This window comes from Capra hircus, chromosome 5 (assembly GCF_001704415.2).
Source record: "Capra hircus breed San Clemente chromosome 5, ASM170441v1, whole genome shotgun sequence".
NCBI lineage: Eukaryota > Metazoa > Chordata > Mammalia > Artiodactyla > Bovidae > Capra > Capra hircus.
In genome coordinates, this window is record NC_030812.1 from 99,469,682 (window position 1) to 99,490,005 (window position 20,324).

The window sequence follows — 20,324 nt, forward strand, 5'->3', positions numbered from 1 at the left end:
AAAGAGCCAAAAACAGTAAGCAATTGATAAGAGGAAATGCAGCTCTGATGCCTATATAGTGCAAAGGGGAGCTCTCTGCTTACCTTCAGCAGAAAATCTAGTCATCACAGCACAGGATGCCTCTAGCTACTTCTATTTCTTTTCTTCACAGGGATTCTTCAGAGTGCTGGGGCAAGAGGGCTAAGCACATCACATACTATGCTGAGAGTTCATTCTTTTAGAAGATAATTCCAATGGAAACCAGCCTCTTATCTTTCTAAAACATACTACAATTGCAATAGTTTTCCATTTGTTTTCTCCAAATTTTGGTTACTTAAAATTCCATATCTTCATGTGTGGGGCACCAGCATTCTCGACTTAATTTTATTCCCAGGAAGTTATTACTTTTCAAAGATGCTCCCTAGCAAGGAATATGCCTGATATATTTATTTAAAAATACACATTTTTACCCAGTCTCTGGGACCTAAATTTTGGGTCCACAATCCCTGCCTTAGATAGTTAAAAACATCAAACATCATGAACAAAGGTAACCCCAGCGGGACGACTGTCTCATGTTATGCATGGGACTTTCTGTACTTCTCAGCTAAGCCTGAGCCTTCTCTTTGGGAAGAACATTTATCAAGTTTATGGTTCATTCTGAGCTCTCATGAGTTCCTGTAAGTGGAAATGTTTCTCCTTTTTGCTGTTTCTGTGATGTTCCTCTTTCTATTAAAAGTGCCTTTCAACTGACTCTTATAAAAATCTTCATATTACATGCTAAACAGTAAAAGGAAAGGGACCATGAATCTTTTCCGGTCAGTGGTTGTGAATTTGATTTTGAAATAGGAATATGGATGAAAGGGCCCAAGCATTTGTAGAGATGAGATAAGTAATACACGTTTAGTAGAAACTACTTCCAATTTGGGGTTTTGATTTTTTCCTGGGCTGGTGATATGCTGTCAGTTACTCTTATTGTGCTGGGCAGTGGCAAGAATGAGACACATCCTCCAGTCAGTCATACCACCACAAAGGTGGACAACCATTCTGCACCCAGCCAACCACTCCAATTTTTTGTTCTCAAGTGCAGCATTCAATGAATTATATGAGATATTCAACACTATTAAACAGACTTTGTGTTAGATGATTTGACCTAACTGTAGGCTAATGTAAGTGTTCTGAGAACATTTAAAGAAAGCTAGGCTAAACCACCATGTTCAGAGGTCAGGAGTATTAAATACATTTCTATTCAGGACAATTTTAATTTACTGATAGGTTTATCAGGAGGTTAAGACATTGAAGGGCTTCCCAGGTGGCTCAGCGGTACAGAATCCACCTGCCAGTGCAGGAGATACAGGAGACAAGGGCTCGATCCCTCAGTTTGGAAGATCCCCTGGATAAGGAAATGGCAACCCACTCCAGTATTCTTGCCTGGAAAATCCCATGTACAGGGGAGCCTGGTGAGCTGCAGTCCATGGGTTCACAGAATCAGACACTACTGATCAACTAAGCACACGTGCACAAACACACACACACTCTCAAGGCCATTGAAAGCTGAGGAAGATCTGCCATTGAAATTGACAAGAGATACAAAAGAAATTGAAAATGAGCCAAATGTCATGATTCTACAAGATAGTTGCTTTGAAGCCCTAAGCGCTAGAAAAGGGTGCATGCAGTACTCAAATGAAATCAAATTGGATCTAACGCTTGGATATTCAACAAGCTAATAGACTCTAAACAGCCTTCAATCACTAACAGTTCAGTTCAGTTCACTCAGTCATGTCCAACTCTTTGTGACCCCATAGACTGCAGCATGCCAGGCTTCCCTGTCCATCACCAACTTCTGGAGCTTGCTCAAACTCATGTCCATCGAGTCAGTGATGCCATCCAACCATCTTATCCTCTGTCATCCCCTTCTCTTCCTGCCTTCAATCTTTCCCAGCATCAGGGTCTTTTCCAATAAGTCAGTTCTTCACATCAGGTGACCAAAGTATTGGAGTTTCAGTTTCAGCATCAGTCCTTCCGGTGAATATTCAGGACTGATTTCCTTTAGGATTGACTGGTTGGATCTCCTTGCAGTCCAAGGGACTCTCAAGAGTCTTCTCCAACACCACAGTTCAAAAGCATCAATTCACTCTCAGTCTTTCTTTACATGTTATCCTTTCCTTATGTTAACATGTTACATCAGTAAGTGATTTTTAGTAAAATATAAACTTTCATTATAAGGTGTGTGTATATATATATACATACATATATATATATATATATGACATAATTGATGCATTCATTTCAGCTTAGTTATGCTGCCCTAAAACATGAGATTTTTGTACCCCTACCAGGATTTCCTGTGCAATTTTTGTGACCGGAATTACAGTGATAGAAAGCAATGAAAGAACTCAGGAGAGTCATGTGTTGTAAACAGAACCATATGTTATTACAAACCCTTCAATAATCATTCTCTTTCCTTTCCCTGAAAAGTTTCCCAGGTGGCTCAGTAGTAAAGAATCTGCCTGCAGTGCAGGAGACACAGGAGACGGGTTCAATCCCTGGGCCAGGAAGATCCCCTGGGGAAGGAAATGGCAACCCACTCCAGTATTCTTGCCTGGAGAATCCCAGAGACAGAGAGCCTGGTGGGCTTACAGTCATAGGGTCACAGAGTCGAACACAACTGAAACAATTTAGCACACAGCACAGTAAGAATAAAATTACTTTTTAAACCAAACTAGAAAAAGATATATGTAAAATAGAACACTGTCAGATGAAAAAAACATCATACTGTATTTATGAAACTCTAAAAGTCAGAAAGCTCATTCAGAAATTCTTAGAATCAAAAATAAGGAGTTAAGACAAATTCAAATCGGCAATATTCTCTTTCACTTAATACCCTTGAAAATCTTATCTACTACTTTTTAGGCATCACATACACCAAATTAATTTTTTAAAATTCAGCAGCAGTCTTTTGAATACCAGGAGACAAAGGACTGTATTGTGATCTTCAGTGTTGATCCTTGCTCACTCAATAGTCCAGGTCTTCTCAAGCTGGCTGAACTAAAGACACAAATAAAATAATGTTACTTTTCTCTTCATATGCACGTGCACACATGTAGAGGACTTACATTATAATTTAATATAATGTATTCTATTACCTCTGTCTCTCACATACGCACACTCATTTGCTCACTTACTCACATATATTAAAAGCCATACTACCTTCCTAAACAGAAAACTTAAATGCAATGATCTTCAAACTTCAGTGTGCTTAAGAATTATTTCTACTCCAGAGAATTACAGTACAGAAAGGCCATTTTGAAATGCACCCTAGTGTGATTCTGAAGCAGCGACTTAGTAGTGATTACTCTTTAAGGAAAAAGTAGTTTGTTATTTATTTATTATTTGTTATTATTTATTTATGAGATAAATATCATTTATCAGAATAATACTCCTAGGTTTGACGCTACTAACCAAAAGTCATTCATAGTCCTCAGTTTACAATCTGTTAGAATTTTTAATTGTTTCTTTACTTGTACACACATGACAGTTTTATAAATGCAAAGATTATGTTTAGTTGTATTCAGTAATGTGAACACAAAAGTGGAATGATGTTATTAAATTTTGAGCACGATTTTTTCTTTTTTAGCTGGCTGCACCATAATTTTTCCAGCCACTGGTACCCCACTGATTGGCATTCATTTTGTTTATAGCTTTGGGGCAGTACTAAAAAGGCTGTTAAAAGGAATTATTGTATATTTGTTCTTATATATTAATAGCTTTATCTGTACGAAAGAAATTTTTAGGGGTAGATTGTTGGGTCAAAAAATCTGGGAAGCATTTTTTTTTTTCAAATTAATAAAAGTTTCTAAGTTTCTCTCTCATAAGGCTACTACACCTCTTGTTTCCAACAGCAACATTTGACATTACATTTTTCTCTGTAGTCCCACCAACAAGAAACGTTGGTGCTGCTTTAAGTATTTGTTGGTCTGATTTATATAAAGAACAGCTCATTGTTAATCATACTTTGAATTGCCAAGACATACTGTGAGCATTTTAAAATTATTTAATAGTGATTTATAATTCACTTTGTGGGAATTGCTTTTTTCAAATCTTTGCCCAATGATTTATTACATGCTTTGTCTTAACAATTGCTTTTTATATATGCTGCTGCTTAGTTGCTAAGTTGTGTCCGACTCTTCACAACCACATGGACTGTAGCCCGCCAGGCTCCTCTGTCCATGGGATTTCCCAGGCAAGAATACTGGAGTGGGTTGCCATTTCCTTCTCCAGGGGATCTTCCCGACCCAGAGATTAACTCGAGTCTCCTGCTTAGCCGGTGGATTCTCTACTACTGAGCCACCTGAGAAGCCTTTTATATATATAGTATGATACTATATACATATATATATATATAGTATACATATATTAACACTTTTTCTTGTATACAGTTTATGACAACTCTATGTTTATGTGTCTATAAGCATGATATTAACATTTTACATTTACATACTTTTAAGAAGTCTAACTTTTATTCTTTGTCTCACTCTGTATTTCTCATACACCATATAAAATATCTCTACAAAAACCCATACTTCTGCTATATATCATTCCAGAGGAATAGTCCTCCCAAAATTGTTTAATAAAATAGAAAATGTACCCACTAATTCATTTCACCATCTTTTCTTTTTTATGTATAACAACAAATTTCTTGCCTTATTCACTCTTTTCTTTGGTTCCATTTTTCTTATGAAAACAAATTATAAAAGCAAATCTGATTATATCTTGCCTGAACTTAATCTTTCAAAGCCCACCATCTCCCCAACAGTCACTGAAATAAAATATGAACAGGAAACACAACAGATAAGACCATTTGTTACTGGGCTCTATGCAGCCTTTCCTGTCTAGACACTCATCACATCCCTCCCCTGACACGGCCTCTCCATACACCCACACAGAAACTGTGAGATCTTTCATCAAATAGCCATGTCTTTGTCAATAGTATATTTTATCTCTGCATCTTCAGTGCTCAGGACACCACTTGTCACCAAACAAACTTTCAATATGTTTTTGAATGAAAAGCTTACCACTCCCCAAATGTGTGATTCTCTTTTATGCCACGTTTTAAAATTTATTTTTATTGGAGTATAGTTGTTTTACAATGTTGTGATTGTTTCTATCATACAGTGAATCAGCTTTATGTAGACACATATCCCCCCCCCTTTTTTTTTTATTTCCTTCCCATTTAGGTCACCACAGAGCGCTGAGCAGAGTTCCCTGGGCTATACAGTCAGTTCTCATTATTCACTTTATACATGGCATCAATAGTGTATATAGGTCAATCCCAATTTCCCAATTCATCCCACCCTCCTTTCCTTGCTCCCGCCGACATGCCACACTTTGTACATGCCATATCCTTTCCCTAGAATGGCCCATCTTTCAGTCACCAGATGTTAAACTTGATCATCACATCTTCACAATCTCTCCAAACTCTTAGGCAAGCTTTCCATATGCCTGTAGTATCTTTGGGGGAAAAATATCAATAACCTCAGATATGCAAATGACACCACCCTTATGGCAGAAAGTGAAGAAGAACTAAAAAGCCTCTTAATGAAAGTGAAAGAGGAGAGTGAAAAAGTTGGCTTAAAGCTCAACATTCAGAAAACAAAGATCATGGCATCCAGTCCCATCACTTCATGGGAAATAGATGGGAAAACAGTGGAAACAGTGTCAGACTTTATTATGGCGGGCTCCAAAATCACTGCAGATGGTGACTGCAGCCATGAAATTAAAAGATGCTTACTCCTTGGAAGAAAAGTTATGACCAACCTAGATAGTATATTCAAAAGCAAAGATATTACTTTGCCGACTAAGGTCCATCTAGTCAATGCTATGGTTTTTCCAGTAGTCATGTATGGTTGTGAGAGTTGGACTGTGAAGAAGGCTGAGCACCGAAGAATTGATGCTTCTGAACTGTGGTGTTGGAGAAGACTCCTGAGAGTCCCTTGGACTGCAAGGAGATCCAACCAGTCCATTCTGAAGGAGATCAGCCCTGGGATTTCTTTGGAAGGAATGATGCTAAAGCTGAAACTCCAGTACTTTGGCCACCTCATGCGAAGAGTTGACTCATTGGAAAAGACTCTGATGCTGGAAGGGATTGGGGGCAGGAGGAGAAGGGGACGACCGAGGATGAGATGGCTGGATAGCATCGCTGACTTGATGGACGTGAGTCTGAGTAAACTCCAGGAGATGGTGATGGACAGGGAGGCGTGGCATGCTGCGATTCATGGGGTCGCAAAGAGTCCGACACCACTGAGTGACTGAACTGAACTGATAGTATCTTTTACTATCTTTATCCTAGCATGCATTATACACCTGTAGACATGTCTTGTCTCTTTTCTGAAATGACTCCTACAATATCTTTAGAAGAGTTATTCTTATTTACTTCCCCAGCTTCTCCTTAGCAATGTAATAAACCACTGTTATTGCTTAAGATATCTGTAACTAAGGGACGGACAAGAGTCATTTATAAAAATTTGTTGCAGGGACTTCCATGGTGGCATCATAGATAAGAATCCGCCTGTCCATGCAGGGGACATGGGTTCCATCCCTGATCTGGGAAGATCCTACATCCTATGGAGCAGCTAAGCCCACTTGCCACAACCACTGAGCCCACATGCTGCAACTACTGAAGCCTGCGCTTCCTAGAGCCTGAGCTCTGCAACAAGAGAAGCCCCCACAGTGAGAAGCTGTGTACTGCAATGAAGAGTAGCCCCACTTCCGGCAACTAGAGAAAGCCTGCGCAAAGCAACAAAGACTCGACACAGCCAAAAATACATCAATAAATAAAATTAATTTCTTAAAAAACTGTTGCATATTCTGAATATGGATATACATACAAACATAAACATACACAGACATACATATGTATATACATTCTTTCTTCTTAATACCAGAGGCATTCTCAAAAGGAACACAACTGCTTTGAACAACGATGAATAAATTCTTCTTACCTCACCAGGTTACAATTCCCTTTCTCTTGTTCATTGTACGTCAAAGTGATCTTCTTTTTCATCCAAAAATAGAAAGAGATTTAGACACAGAAATTAGTCCAGCATCATTAAAACCATCTTACCCATTGGAATTTTCTGAAGGGAAGAAAATAATTACTGGGAAATAAATCAGACCTCCCCTCATGTGCCTCAGAAGCTCTTTGAACATTTAAAAACACTGTTCACAATTAAGAAGGCAAACAATGTCAATTAAGAGGCACGGAAAGTCTTTCCTCTGTCTTATATATATTCCTTTGAGTTAGTTTTGGAAAATACCAATTCCTTTTCACTAAAGAAGTGAGGCAGATCCCTCTCAGATGGTAAGGAATACTGAGAAGGCATTGAGTCTTCATAAAGTGGATATTGGGGTTTTTAAAGATGTTTATTATTATTGTATTGTATTGTATTGCATTGTATTTTTAAACCACAGGGCATGCGGGATATTAGTTCTGGGATCAAATATATGCCCCCTGCTGTGGAAGCACAGAGTCTTAACCACTGGACAACCAGGGAAGTCCTTGGGATATTTTTTGCAACCCAGCAGAGTTATGCCTCCTAGAGGCAGAATTGGTGCTCTGGTGCTAAACAGAAGTCAGAGAATAAGGAAAGAAGCTTAATGTAATGGGAAATAAGGCTAGTCCCATGAATAGGAATGGCTTCTGATGGGATAAAGACACAGAAAGCTTAAACTTTCAGAAAAATGTAAGTTAGAGAAAGGAACATAGCAGAAAGTGGAAATGGAAGAAATTATGGGGAGGTATGAAATGTTTAATCTTTCGAAGGTTAGTTTCTATTTTAATATAAAGATGTGCAAGTCATAATATCCTACAATGCAGTTCCTCTGTCAGAAATTATCATGGACCTCTTCATTGCAATCTTCATGATTGTAATTTCTATGAATAATGAATGCTTATTCATTATTAAATATTCAATAATGAAAATTTCTAAGAAAAATGCTTAGTTCATTCCCGCTTTTCTTCCTTTTGTGCATCACAGGCTTCTTATTTTGTTTGAGATTTCTTGCCACTACTGTGTGAAGTAGAATGCCTCTCAGCCTCAGCTGCAGCTACCGGTCTGAACCCCAGAGCTATGGACCCTCTAAGAACCCACAGACCTGAGGAATTATGTAGGTCCAGATCATCTGCTTTCAGGCAAGAATTCATCTCCCGGTATTGAATTTCGTGGACAGAGTTCTCTCCTCTTGAGGAAACTGACAAAAGAGGTCGTAGGTTAGGAGTCAGGGGGCATAATAAAACTTTCCCTCCCTATGTGTGCTTTTTTCTCAGCAGTGTAAACACACCCAATCATCACCTAAGCCCTTGTCTTGTTTTCATTCTGTTCTACTACCAAGCTTCATGAAACTAACCCAGGTGTCCAACTGCCATCTTATTACTACCCAGTTTCTTCTCCCAAGGCAGCCAGCATTCTTCCATAATTCACTGGAGATTTGTCTAAAATCTTTATAAAATGTATCCTTTCCTGTTCATTCTCACTATAAAGTTTTTTTCATCTTTCATCTCAACTATTTCAAAATCCTATCTTAGTCAATAACGTGGTTCTCTTTCAGCCCCTCAAATGTCCAAACAGAACTTTCTAAGAGCCTGCCTGAATACTCTGTCCACTATACCATACTTTTAAATGACTGTTAATCTTCTTACTGGGAAATACAGAACTTCGCTACTTGTTTCTTCCCCTTTCTTCAGCCTCATCAGGAACTTCTGTCCTTGAACTCACGTTTTACTTACCCCCACCAAAACACCAAATGTGCCATCTTTTAAGCTTCTCTACAGTTGTAAATATTTTTTTTCTCTCCCTGAAATGCACTCCTAAGTTCTTTGCTCTATATCTTCAAAATTTGTCTCAAAATCTCCTAGAAGCCTCCGATACTCCCTTTTCAGTTAATTAATGTATTTTCTGGGCCCCCTTTGTTCTTTATTCATGTTACTATATAATAATACATTGCAACATATTTGTTTACATATATCTCTCTTTCGCTAGACTGGAAATTACATAAAGACAGAACATTGGATTATCCATGTCTGAGTCATCTTCAGAACCTAGCATGTTGCTTAACAGAACAGTAAATTTAGTAATAAGTATAGAGTAAGAGCAAATAATGTTTGGGCAATAAAGGATTCATGTATCACACAAGCATACTCATTCTAAACGACCGATTCTGTAACATCCAATTAAAGATGTAGATAGACTATTTGCTGTTGTTTTTAGTTGCTAAGTCATACCTGACTCTTGCAACTCCATGGACTATAGCTTGCTAGGCTCCTCTGTCCATTGAATTTTCCAGGCAAGAATATTGGAGTGGATTGCGTTTCCCTCTCCAGGGGATCTTCCTGACCCGGGGACTGAACCCTAGTCTCCTGCATTGGCAGGCAGATTCTTTACCACTGAGCCACCAGGGAAGCCCATAGCTACATTATAATAATCATCAATACAAGCAGTATCCCTTTTCTCTAAATTTTTGTTTCTTCTTTTGGGGAAACTGTTTAAATCTCTTCTAGGTTTCCTCTTTGTGGCCATTTGATACTTGAATCTAATTTTGTTGTTGCTGTTGTATTATTCCAAGAAATTTCTTATGCCATAGAAATGTTAGAGACACGATAATTTGGCTCAGACCTGCAAGTCGCTGTCTCTGTCTTCGCTTCTGAATCCACAAGAGGGCTGCGATGAGAAAGGCCAACAGAATGACCCCAAGGACTCCGAGTACAACAGTGGATGAGTGACCTGAGCACAGGGAAACACAAGAGGTAATAACACCTTAGTTACAAGACCTAGGTCCCCAGTTACTATCCTTTTCTAGGTCAACTACAGGATTGCTGAAGTGAATTTCAGCTTCTTAGAGCTTCTGACCCAGAACATCTTAATAAGAGGGATTCTAAATAATGCAGACAATCAGTCCCATGCTCAGAAACCCCTTGATATACCTGCGGCCTTTAGTGATCCTTTGCTTTCTGCAATTTCTGTAGGAGGAAAGAGGAGAGACTCAATTCTGGGAGTTACATACACAACAGTTATGTCTGTTTCCTGTCTGGGGATTTAGCCTCTCAATCAAGTAAACTACTTCTTCCCACCCAAAACTAGAGACCCCTACTTTTTCCTCCCTCTGCACAGGGACACATGCAAGCTAAATGCTTTTCCTCAGTGAAAGTCACTCAGGCGTGTCTGACTCTTTGCCACCCCAAGGACTGTAGATCGCCAGGCTCCTCTGTCCAAGGAATTCTCCAGGCAAGAATACTGGAGTGGGTTGCTCTTCCCAACCCGGGGTTCAAATCCAGGTGTCCTACATTGCAGGCGGATTCTTTACCATCTGAAGACCAATGTATAACAACACGCAGGATTCTCTCCCCACCAGGTCGCTGAGTTGGTACTTCCGGTCCTTACACACTGCACTTCCCCGCCCACCCTCTCCTCGCTGCCTCCGCTGGAGATTCCAGACCCCTTGAGCTCACCTGAGCACTTCACAGAGGCATCCTCCTTGTGCCCGCAGTCACTGTGTCCCCAGTATCTGGCAGGACAATCCCACAGGGAAGACTCATTGCCCTTGCACTTCACTTCATTGAGCCATATGGGCCCAGTTCCCTGGCCGAACGCTGCCTCTTTTCCTGCCTCCAGAGCTAAGCCACAGCCCAGCTGGCGACACACCACCTGGGCATCGTTAAGGTCCCAGGAGTCGTCACACACTGTGCCCCAGGAACCTCCGTGCCAGACCTCCACGCGTCCAGAACAATTAGTGGTTCCTTCCTGAAGCCTTATTTTATCTGAAAAATCAGAGACATCTTGATCATTTCTGAGACAATAAAAGCTCCCAGGAGGTCACAAGAGAAAAGAAAATTTTGAAATTCTTTTTTAAAAATCTGTTTTAAAAGATTTTTAAAAAATCTGTTTGGGGAACAAGTGTATACCAGTGGTGGATTCATGTTGATGTATGGCAAAACCAATACAATATTGTAAAGTAATTAACCTCCAATTAAAATAAATAAATTTATATAAAAAAATAAGTAAAGAGAGAAAAAAATTCTGCTTGCTTATTGAATGTGCATTTGGAATTTTACAACATTTATCTCATGGAAGTGCATGTCCTTCCAACAAACTGGGTGTATTAAATATTTCATCCTGGACATTAGAACGTTAGTGTGACTTAGTAAATGTCAATGAGATAAAGTTAGCATTGTAAATGTATTAGGTTGGTCAAAATTTTTGTTCCATAGTTATAGACAAATGAACTTTTTGGCCAACTCAGTATAAATCCTCTCAACCAACCAGATAAATAGAAATCTTTCAGCTTAAGAAGGTGTAGAATAGGGAAATAATTCAGGATTGATCTTTCTGACTGCTTCTCTCCTTGTATTGAGTGTAACAAGATATTATTTGAAAGAAAAATGGAGCAACTCAATAGTCAAATACTTAATTATATATTCTCTGATCCTAATTTGTTCACAGAGAAAGCACAACTGAGTAAAACTTTTGAGAAGGCCATCAGAGTATGATCATCTTTGAGAAAACGGTCACTGATCCTGAGTATCCAAAGGACAAATTAAATAAAATCAGTTACATCATCCAGGTAGAATAAGGGTTAACCAAACCTTACTCATTCTCACTGAGTTAGATCAGGAGATGAGAGTGGGGCAACAGAATGAGATTGTCATACAGGCCCACAGATACTCACCAGCACATGTGATCCAGGTCTCCTCTGAGGGGCTGGCCAGTCTCCTCTTCCACGGAGATGATGGGCACTGCCATAAGGTTTCAGGTCCCTTAGGACACTGGACATTGTCCACCCATATGTACCTGTGCTCCACCTTGTCTGAAGGTGCTGGTCTGATACTCCCTTTGTCCGCACAGCCAAGCTGCCTGCATACCACCCCCACTGTGGTTGCAGACATGTCACTCTTGCCCACGCTGCCCCAAGCTCCACTGTAAAAAACTTCCAGGCGCCCTGCACAGGTCTCGCTGCTGGTGTCACTGATGAGTCTGAGAGACATGAACTCTGGGGTGAAATAAATAGTTAGTAGTTTTGCCTCTTTCCTGAACATCCAGAGGACTCTCTTCATTTACTCTGATATGTGCACGTTTTTAAAAATAGGTCAGTATGCTTCCCTGGTGGCTCAGATGGTAAAGAATCTGCCTGTAGTGCAGGAGACTGGGGTTCAATCCCTGGGTTGGGAAGACCCCCTGGAGAAGGCAATGGCTACCTACTCTAATATTCTTGCCTGAGAATTTTATGGACAGAGGAGCCTGGCTGGGTACAGTCCATGGGGTTGCAAAGAGGTGGGCATGACTGAGCAAGTAACACTAACATGATCTAACAGGATATGCCATTATTAGAAATTCTTTGGTAACTTCTTGATGATTTGGCACAGTCAGCAAAAACAAGACCAGGAACTGACTGTGGCTCAGATCATGAACTACTGATTGCCAAATTCAGACTGAAATTGAAGAAAGTGGGGAAAACCGCTAGACCATTCGGGTATGACCTAAATCAAATCCTTTATGATTATACAGTGGAAGTAAGAAATAGATTTAAGGGACTAGATCTGATACAGTGGCTGATGAACTATGGATAGAAGTTCGTGACATTGTACTGGAGACAGGGATCAAGATCATCCCCATGGAAAAGAAACGTGAAAAGGTAAAATGGCTGTCTGAGGAGGCCTTACAAATAGCTGTGAAAAGAAGAGAAGTGAAAAGCAAAGGAGAAAAGGAAAGATATAAGCATCTGAATGCAGAGTTCCAAAGAATAGCAAGAAGAGACAAGAAAGCCTTCTTCAGCTATCAATGCAAAGAAATAGAGGAAAACAACCGACTGGGAAAGACTAGAGATCTCTTCAAGAAAATTAGAGATACCAAGGGAACATTTCATGCAAAGATGGGCTCAATAAAGGACAGAAATGGTAGGGACCTAAGAGAAGCAGAAGATATTAAGAAGAGGTGGCAAGAATACATGGAAGAACTATACAAAAAAGATCTTCACGACCCAGATAATCACGATGGTATGATCACTCACCTAGAGCCAGACATCCTGGAATGTGAAGTCAAGTGGGACTTAGGAAGCATCACTATGAACAAAAATAGTGAAGGTGATGGAATTCCAGTTGAGCTCTTTCAAATTCTGGAAGATGATGCTGTGAAAGTGCTGCACTCAACATGCCAGCAAACTTGGAAACTCAGCAGTGGCCACAGGACTAGAAAAGGTCAATTTTCATTCCAATCCCAAAGAAAGGCAATGCAAAAGAATGCTCAAACTACCGCACAATTGCACTCATCTCACATGCTAGTAAAGTAATGCTCAAAATTGTCCAAGCCAGGCTTCAACAATACGTGAACCATTAACTTCCAGATGTTCAAGCTGGATTTAGAAAAGGCAGAGGAACCAGAGATCAAATTGCCAATGCCCACTGGATCATCAAAAAAGCAAGAGAGTTCCAGAAAAACATCTATTTCTGCTTTATTGACTACGCCAAAGCCTTTGATTGTGTGGGTCACAATAAACTGTGAAAAATTCTTAAAAAGATGAGAATACCAGACCGCCTGACCTACCTTTTGAGAAACCTATACGCAGGTCAGAAAGCAACAGTTTAGAACGGAACATGGAACAACAGACTGGTTCCAAATAGGAAAAGGAGTATGTCAAGGCTATATATTGCCACCATGCTTACTTAACTTCTATGCAGAGTACATCATGAGAAACGTTGGGCTGGAAGAAGCACAAGTTGGAATCAAGATTGTCGGGAGAAATATCAATAACCTCAGATATGCAGATGCCACCACCCTTATGGCAGAAAGTGAAGAAGAACTAAAAAGCCTCTTGATGAAAGTGAAAGAGGAGAGTGAAAAAGTTGGCTTAAAGCTCAACATTCAGAAAATGAAGATCATGGCATCTGGTCCCATCACTTCATGGGAAATAGATGGGAAAACAGTGGAAACTGTGTCAGACTTAATTTTTGGGGGCTCCAAAATCACTGCAGATGGTGCTTGCAGCCATGAAATTAAAAGGCACTTACTACTTGGAAGTAAAGTTATGACCAACCTAGATAGCATATTAAAAAGCAGAGACATTACTTTGTCAACAAAGGTCCGTCTAGTCAATGCTATGGTTTTTCCTGTGGTCATGTGTGGATGTGAGAGTTGGACTGTGAAGAAGGCTGAGCGCCGAAGAATTGAGGCTTTTGAACTGTGGTGTTGGAGAAGACTCTCGAGAGTCCCTTGGACTGCAAGGAGATCCAACCAGTCCATTCTAAAGGAGATCACCCCTGGGTGTTCATTGGAAGGACTGATGCTAAAGCTGAAACTCCAGTAGTTTGGCCACCTCATGTGAAGAGTTGACTCATTGGAAAAGACTTTGATGCTGGGAGAAGGGGACGACAGAGGATGAGATGGCTGGATGGCGTCCTGACTCGATGGACATGAGTTTGGGTGAACTCTGCGGTTGGTGATGGACAGGGAGGCCTGGCATGCTGTGATTCATTGGGTTGCAAAGAGTCAGACACGACTGAGCAACTTAACTGGACTGAACTGATGATTTGGTAGATTTTCTTAAAATATTTGTTCTATAAATATTTTCAGATTTTCTAATCTTGGATTTTGTAATTAGGGACCTCTAAAATGCCAACAGTGACTCTAAGTTGACATCTAAACCTCCATCAAAAGCTTACTCAGAGCCTTTTATGAATTACACAGTTTGGGGGTTTTCTCTCTAAATTACCATAATTTTGACTTTGTATCCCTGATCTGTTCATTTTTGGACAATTGTCCTTGACTGTTAAAATTTAGTGAGATACTCAGACACTAAAACCAATGTTTTGTATACATTACCTTAAAATACAATAGTTCCCTTTCTGACACTTTGAAAAGTGAAAGTGAAAGTTGCTCAGTTGTGTCCAACTCTGTGTGACCTTAGAGACTATACAGCCCAGAATACCGAGGTGGGTAGCCTATCCCTTCTCCAGGGAATCTTCCTGACCCTGAGAATCAAACCGGGGCCTCCTGCACTGCAAATGGATTCTTTACCAGCTGAGCTAGTTTTGTTTTGTATGTCCTCTACCATATTTATGTCATTAGATGTGAGAGCAAAATCACATCTGGCAAATAGAATTTTTCACTTTGCTAAGTCATAGCACCATTTTTTTCCCCAATACCTTACAATTGAGTACATTTTTCTAGTTCACAATGCTTTCCAATATCTTATCGTGTATACAAAATAAGAGCAGTATCTCATTGTGATTCTTTCTCATAAAAAATTACTTGGGTGTGGTGGTCTTTTTAACAGTAGAATGTGGTACCAAATGTATTTCTTTTTCTCCTTTAAAAAAAAGAAAAGTTTTATTTATTTTTGGCTATCCTGAGTCTTTATTGCTGTACATGGGCTTCATGTGGTTGCAATGAGCTGGGGCTACTCTCTAGTTGCAGTGTGTGGGCTTCTAATTTTGGTGGCTTCTCTTGTTGAGGGGTATGGGCTCCAGAGGGTGGGCTCAGTAGTTGTGGTGCATGGGTTTAGTTGCCCTGTGGATGTGGAATCTTCTCAGACCAGAGATTAAACCCGTGTCTCCTGCACTAGCAGGCATATTTTCAACCACTGGACCACCAGGGAAGTCCTCTTCTCATCCTTTTTAATCTACTTTATTAATACAGTAATCATCATGTTGCAGCCTGGCACTCTAGGCCACTACCCCTGACCTCAGACGTGGGGTAGCTCCTCTCGGCCACGCTTAGTGAGCCGGCTCGCGTGAGCCGGCTTGCAGCCATCTGCACTTACTGAGCTAGCTCGCAGCCGCCGGAGCTGATTGTGGCTCAGATCATGAATTCCTTATTGCCAAATTCAGACTTAAATTGAAGAAAGTAGGGAAAACCGCTAGACCATTCAGGTATGACCTAAATCAAATCCCTTATGATTATACAGTGGAAGTGAAAAATAGATTTAAGGGTCTAGATCTGATAGATGGAGTGCATGATGAACTATGGAATGAGGTTCGTGACATTGTACAGGAGGCAAGGATCAAGACCATCCCCATGGAAGAGAAATGCAAAAAAGCAAAATGGCTGTCTGGGGAGGCCCTACAAATAGCTGTGAAAAGAAGAGAAACAAAAAGCAAAGGAGAAAAGGAAAGATATAGGCATCTGAATGCAGAGTTCCAAAGAATAGCAAGAAGAGACAAGAAAGCCTTCTTCAGCTATCAATGCAAAGAAATAGAGGAAAGCAACCGACTGGGAAAGACTAGAGATCTCTTCAAGAAAATTAGAGCTACCAAGGGAACATTTCATGCAAAGATGGGCTCAATAAAGGACAGAAATGGTAGGGACCTAAGAGAAGCAGAAGATATTAAGAAGAGGTGGCAAGAATACATGGAAGAACTATACAAAAAAGATCTTCACGACCCAGATAATCATGATGATGTGATCACTAATCTAGAGCCAGACATCTCGGAATGTGAAGTCAAGCGGGACTTAGAAAGCATCACTACGAACAAAGCTAGTGGAGGTGATGGAATTCCAGTTGAGCTCTTTCAAATTCTGGAAGATGATGCTGTGAAAGTGCTGCACTCAATATGCCAGCAACTTTGGAAAACTCAGCTGTGGCCACAGGACTGAAAAAGGTCAATTTTCATTCCAATCCCAAAGAAAGGCAATGCAAAAGAATGCTCATACTACCGCACAATTGCACTCATCTCACATGCTAGTAAAGTAATGTTCAAAATTCTCCAAGCCAGACTTCAGCAATATGTGAACCGTGAACTCCCTGATGTTCAAGTTGGTTTTAGAAAAGGCAGAGGAACCAGAGATCAAATTGCCAACATCCGCTGGATCATGGAAAAACCAAGAGAGTTCCAGAAAAACATCTATTTCTGCTTTATTGACTATGCCAAAGCCTTTGACTGTGTGGATCACAAGAAACTGTGGAAAATTCTGAAAGAGATGGGAATACCAGACCACCTAACCTGCCTCTTGAGAAACTGGTCAGGAAGCAACAGTTAGAACTGGACATGGAACAACAGATTGGTTCCGAATACGAAAAGGAGTACATCAAGGCTGTATATTGTCACCCTGCTTATATAACTTCTATGCAGTGTACATCATGAGAAACGCTGGACTGGAAGAAATACAAGCTGGAATCAAGATTGCCAGGAGAAATATCAATAACCTCAGATATGCAGATGCCACCACCCTTATGGCAGAAAGTGAAGAGGAGCTAAAAAGCCTCTTAATGAAAGTGAAAGAGGAGAGTGAAAAAGTTGTCTTAAAGCTCAACATTCAGAAAATGAAGATCATGGCATCTGGTCCCATCACTTCATGGGAAATAGTTGGGGAAACAGTGGAAACAGTGTCAGACTTTATTTTGGGGGGGCTCCAAAATCACTGCAGATGGTGACTGCAGCCTTGAAATTAAAAGATGGTTACTCCTTGGAAGAAAAGTTATGACCGACCTAGATAGTATATTCAAAAGCAGAGACATTACTTTGCCGACTAAGGTCTGTCTAGTCAAGGCTATGGTTTTTCCTGTGGTCGTATATGGATGTGAGAGTTGGACTGTGAAGAAGGTTGAGCGCCGAAAAATTGATGCTTTTGAACTGTGGTATTGGAGAAGACTCCTGAGAGTCTCTTGGACTGCAAGTAGATCCAACCAGTCCATTCTGAAGGAGATCAACCCTGGGATTTCTTTGGAAGGAATAATGCTAAAGCTGAAGCTCCAGTACTTTGGCCACTTCATGTGAAGAGTTGACTCATTGGAAAAGACTCTGATGCTGGGAGAGATTGGGGGCAGGAGGAGAAAGGGACGACCCAGGATGAGATGGCTGGATGGCATCACGGACTCGATGGACGTGAGTCTGAGTGAACTCTGGGAGATGGTGATGGACAGGGAGGCCTGGCGTGCTGCGATTCATGGGGTCGCAAAGAGTCGGACATGACTGAGCAACTGAACTGCACTGAACTGAATCATCGTGTGGTACACTGAATCCTTAACCAACATCCAGCACCCTATATGTTTATAAAAGAATTTCTCATTGTTCGTTTTACTGTCATTTTCATGACATGCAGACTCACTTCTGAATTTTCCTCTTTCTGGTATCATACTACATACTACCTTGCACGTGTGTGTCTGTGTGCTTAGTTGCTTGGTCATATCTGACTCTGCAACTCATGGACTGCAACTCATGCAACTCTGCACCTCTGTCCATGAGACTCTTCAGGCAAGAATATTGGAATGGGTAGACATTCCCTTCTCCAGGGAAACTTCCCACCCAGGGATCAAACCCAGGTCTCCAGCATCTTTACTGTCTGGGCCGCCTGAGAAGCCCACGTCGCACATGAGGCAGCACGAACGCATCAGATCCACACTTCCGGCAGCCTGAGTGCCGCAGCTCTTCCCTCTGAACCTGTAGTTCAAGGAGTTTGCTCAGGTCAATACCCTCCCTACCACCAGCCCACCTCAGCCATTTCTTCCAAAACTGTAACCAGTTGTCATTTTGCAGAACTCACCTGAGCAGATAACTCCTGCATCCTCCTTATGCCTGCAGTTCTGCCGCCCCCAGCCATGGGAATGGCACTGAGAAATGCGAGATTCTTTTCCATTACAGTTCACCTCATCCAGCCAGATGGGCCCTGATCCTTCCCCAAAATGAGCAGAACCCGTGGCATTAATGGCCACACCGCAGCCCAGCTGCCTGCACACCACGTGGGCATCATCCAGGTCCCAGCTGTCATCACAGATGGTGCCCCAGGAGCCCTCATGATAGACCTCTATTCTCCCGGCACAACGCCCACCTCCATTTACCAGGCGGAGCTGTCCACTCCCTGAAAGAGCAAATGAAACAGTGATAAATGCGTTTCCGAGGATTTGGAAATTATTCTCATAGATCGGTCACCGATTCTCACCTATGCAAGGAACACCATTTTCTTCCAAAACAACGGAGCTTTTCGGATCTGAAGAAGATGAATTGCATGGATATAGTGTCTGACTCCGATTTCCTGCAAGCACCAAACGTTATCCATCACAAGAGATGCAAAAGGATGGAATGAAGTGAAAGTGAAGTCACTCAGTCATGTCCGACTCTTTGCGACCCCATGGACACCAGGCTCCTCCGTCCATGGGATTTTCTAGGCAAGAATACTGGAGTGGGTTGCCTTTTCCTTCTCCAGGGAACTTCCTGACCCAGGGATCGAACCCAGGTCTCCTGCATTGTATAAAGACACTTTACCGTCTGAGCCACCAGGGAAGCATGGAATGAAGAGAGGAGGTCAATTGGTATGCTAGATGTATGAACTCAGGACAAACATAGCTTTAGAGAAAGGTGTCTGGGTCAACCAGGCTAAGAATGAATCAGATCCTCTGAGAAGGCACATGCGTGCCTGTGCTAAGTTACTCCAGTCGTGACTGACTCTTTGCGACCCCATGGGCTGTGCCCACTAGGCTCCTCATCCGTGGGATTCTCTAGGCAAGAATAGTGGAGTGGATTGCCATGCCTTCCTCCAGGGGATCTCCCTGACCCAGGGAAAACCTGTGTCTCTTATGTCTCCTGCAGCTGGGTTCTTCACCTCTGGCACCACCTGGGAAGCCTGAGAAGTTACATGGTAAGTCCTAAATGGGATTCTCTGATGGCTCAAATGGTAATGAACCTGTCTGCAAGGGAGGAGACCTGGGTTCAATCCCTGGGTCAGGAATATCCTCTGGGGAAGGGAATGGCTACCCACTCCAGTATTCTTGTCTGGAGATTCTCACGGACAAAGGAGCCTGGTGGGCACAGTCAATGGAGTTGCAAAGAGTCAGACACGACTGAGCGACTGACCCACACCCATAAGCTCTATGTAACTATGAGGTCCATGAAAATCAAGTTTACTTTCCACTAAAAAGACAAATGAAGTTAATATTCTGGTACACTTCTCATTATCTCTCAAAGTAGATCATTTCCTTTTATTCCCATTCTTTGCCATAGGTATACCCGCTCCTTTTTGGAAGTATAGTTGATTAATAATGTTGTTAATTCCTGTTAATTCAGCAGTGATTTGGTTATACATATATACATACATACATACATATATACATACATACATACATATATACATATATTTTTTAATACTCTTTGGTTTATCATAGAATATTTTTTACTGGATTATAATTGTTTTTTTTTAATGTTGTGTTAGTTTCTGCTGTACAATAACATGAATCAGCTGCAAGTATACATATATGCCTTCTCTCTTGAGTCTCCTTCCCACAACCCCCATCCCACCCCTCTAGGTCACCACAGAGCAATTAACTGAGCTCTCTGTGTTAAATAGTATCTTCCCACTAGCTATCTCTTT

The 20,324-nt window shown here is 41.1% G+C and overlaps 1 protein-coding gene across 2 annotated transcripts in view; it reads right to left on the reverse strand.

Annotated features, from left to right (window-relative positions):
- LOC102183943 (scavenger receptor cysteine-rich type 1 protein M130) overlaps positions 2,731-20,324 on the reverse strand; it is a 41,715-nt gene continuing 24,121 nt past the window's right edge. The window contains exons 9-17 of one of the 2 annotated variants that reach the window (XM_013964230.2): positions 18,900-18,992; positions 18,504-18,818; positions 11,698-12,018; positions 10,481-10,789; positions 9,956-9,991; positions 9,648-9,755; positions 8,131-8,226; positions 6,978-7,027; positions 2,731-3,024 (exon numbers count right to left, since the gene is read on the reverse strand). In XM_013964230.2, the coding sequence (XP_013819684.2) occupies positions 7,008-7,027; positions 8,131-8,226; positions 9,648-9,755; positions 9,956-9,991; positions 10,481-10,789; positions 11,698-12,018; positions 18,504-18,818; positions 18,900-18,992 (1,298 nt within the window). In that variant the 3' untranslated portion in view covers positions 2,731-3,024; positions 6,978-7,007. Of the gene's footprint in view, positions 3,025-6,977; positions 7,031-8,130; positions 8,227-9,647; positions 9,756-9,955; positions 9,992-10,480; positions 10,790-11,697; positions 12,019-18,503; positions 18,819-18,899; positions 18,993-20,324 lie in introns of both variants that reach the window. The other variant, XM_005680911.3, reaches the window with a different exon arrangement.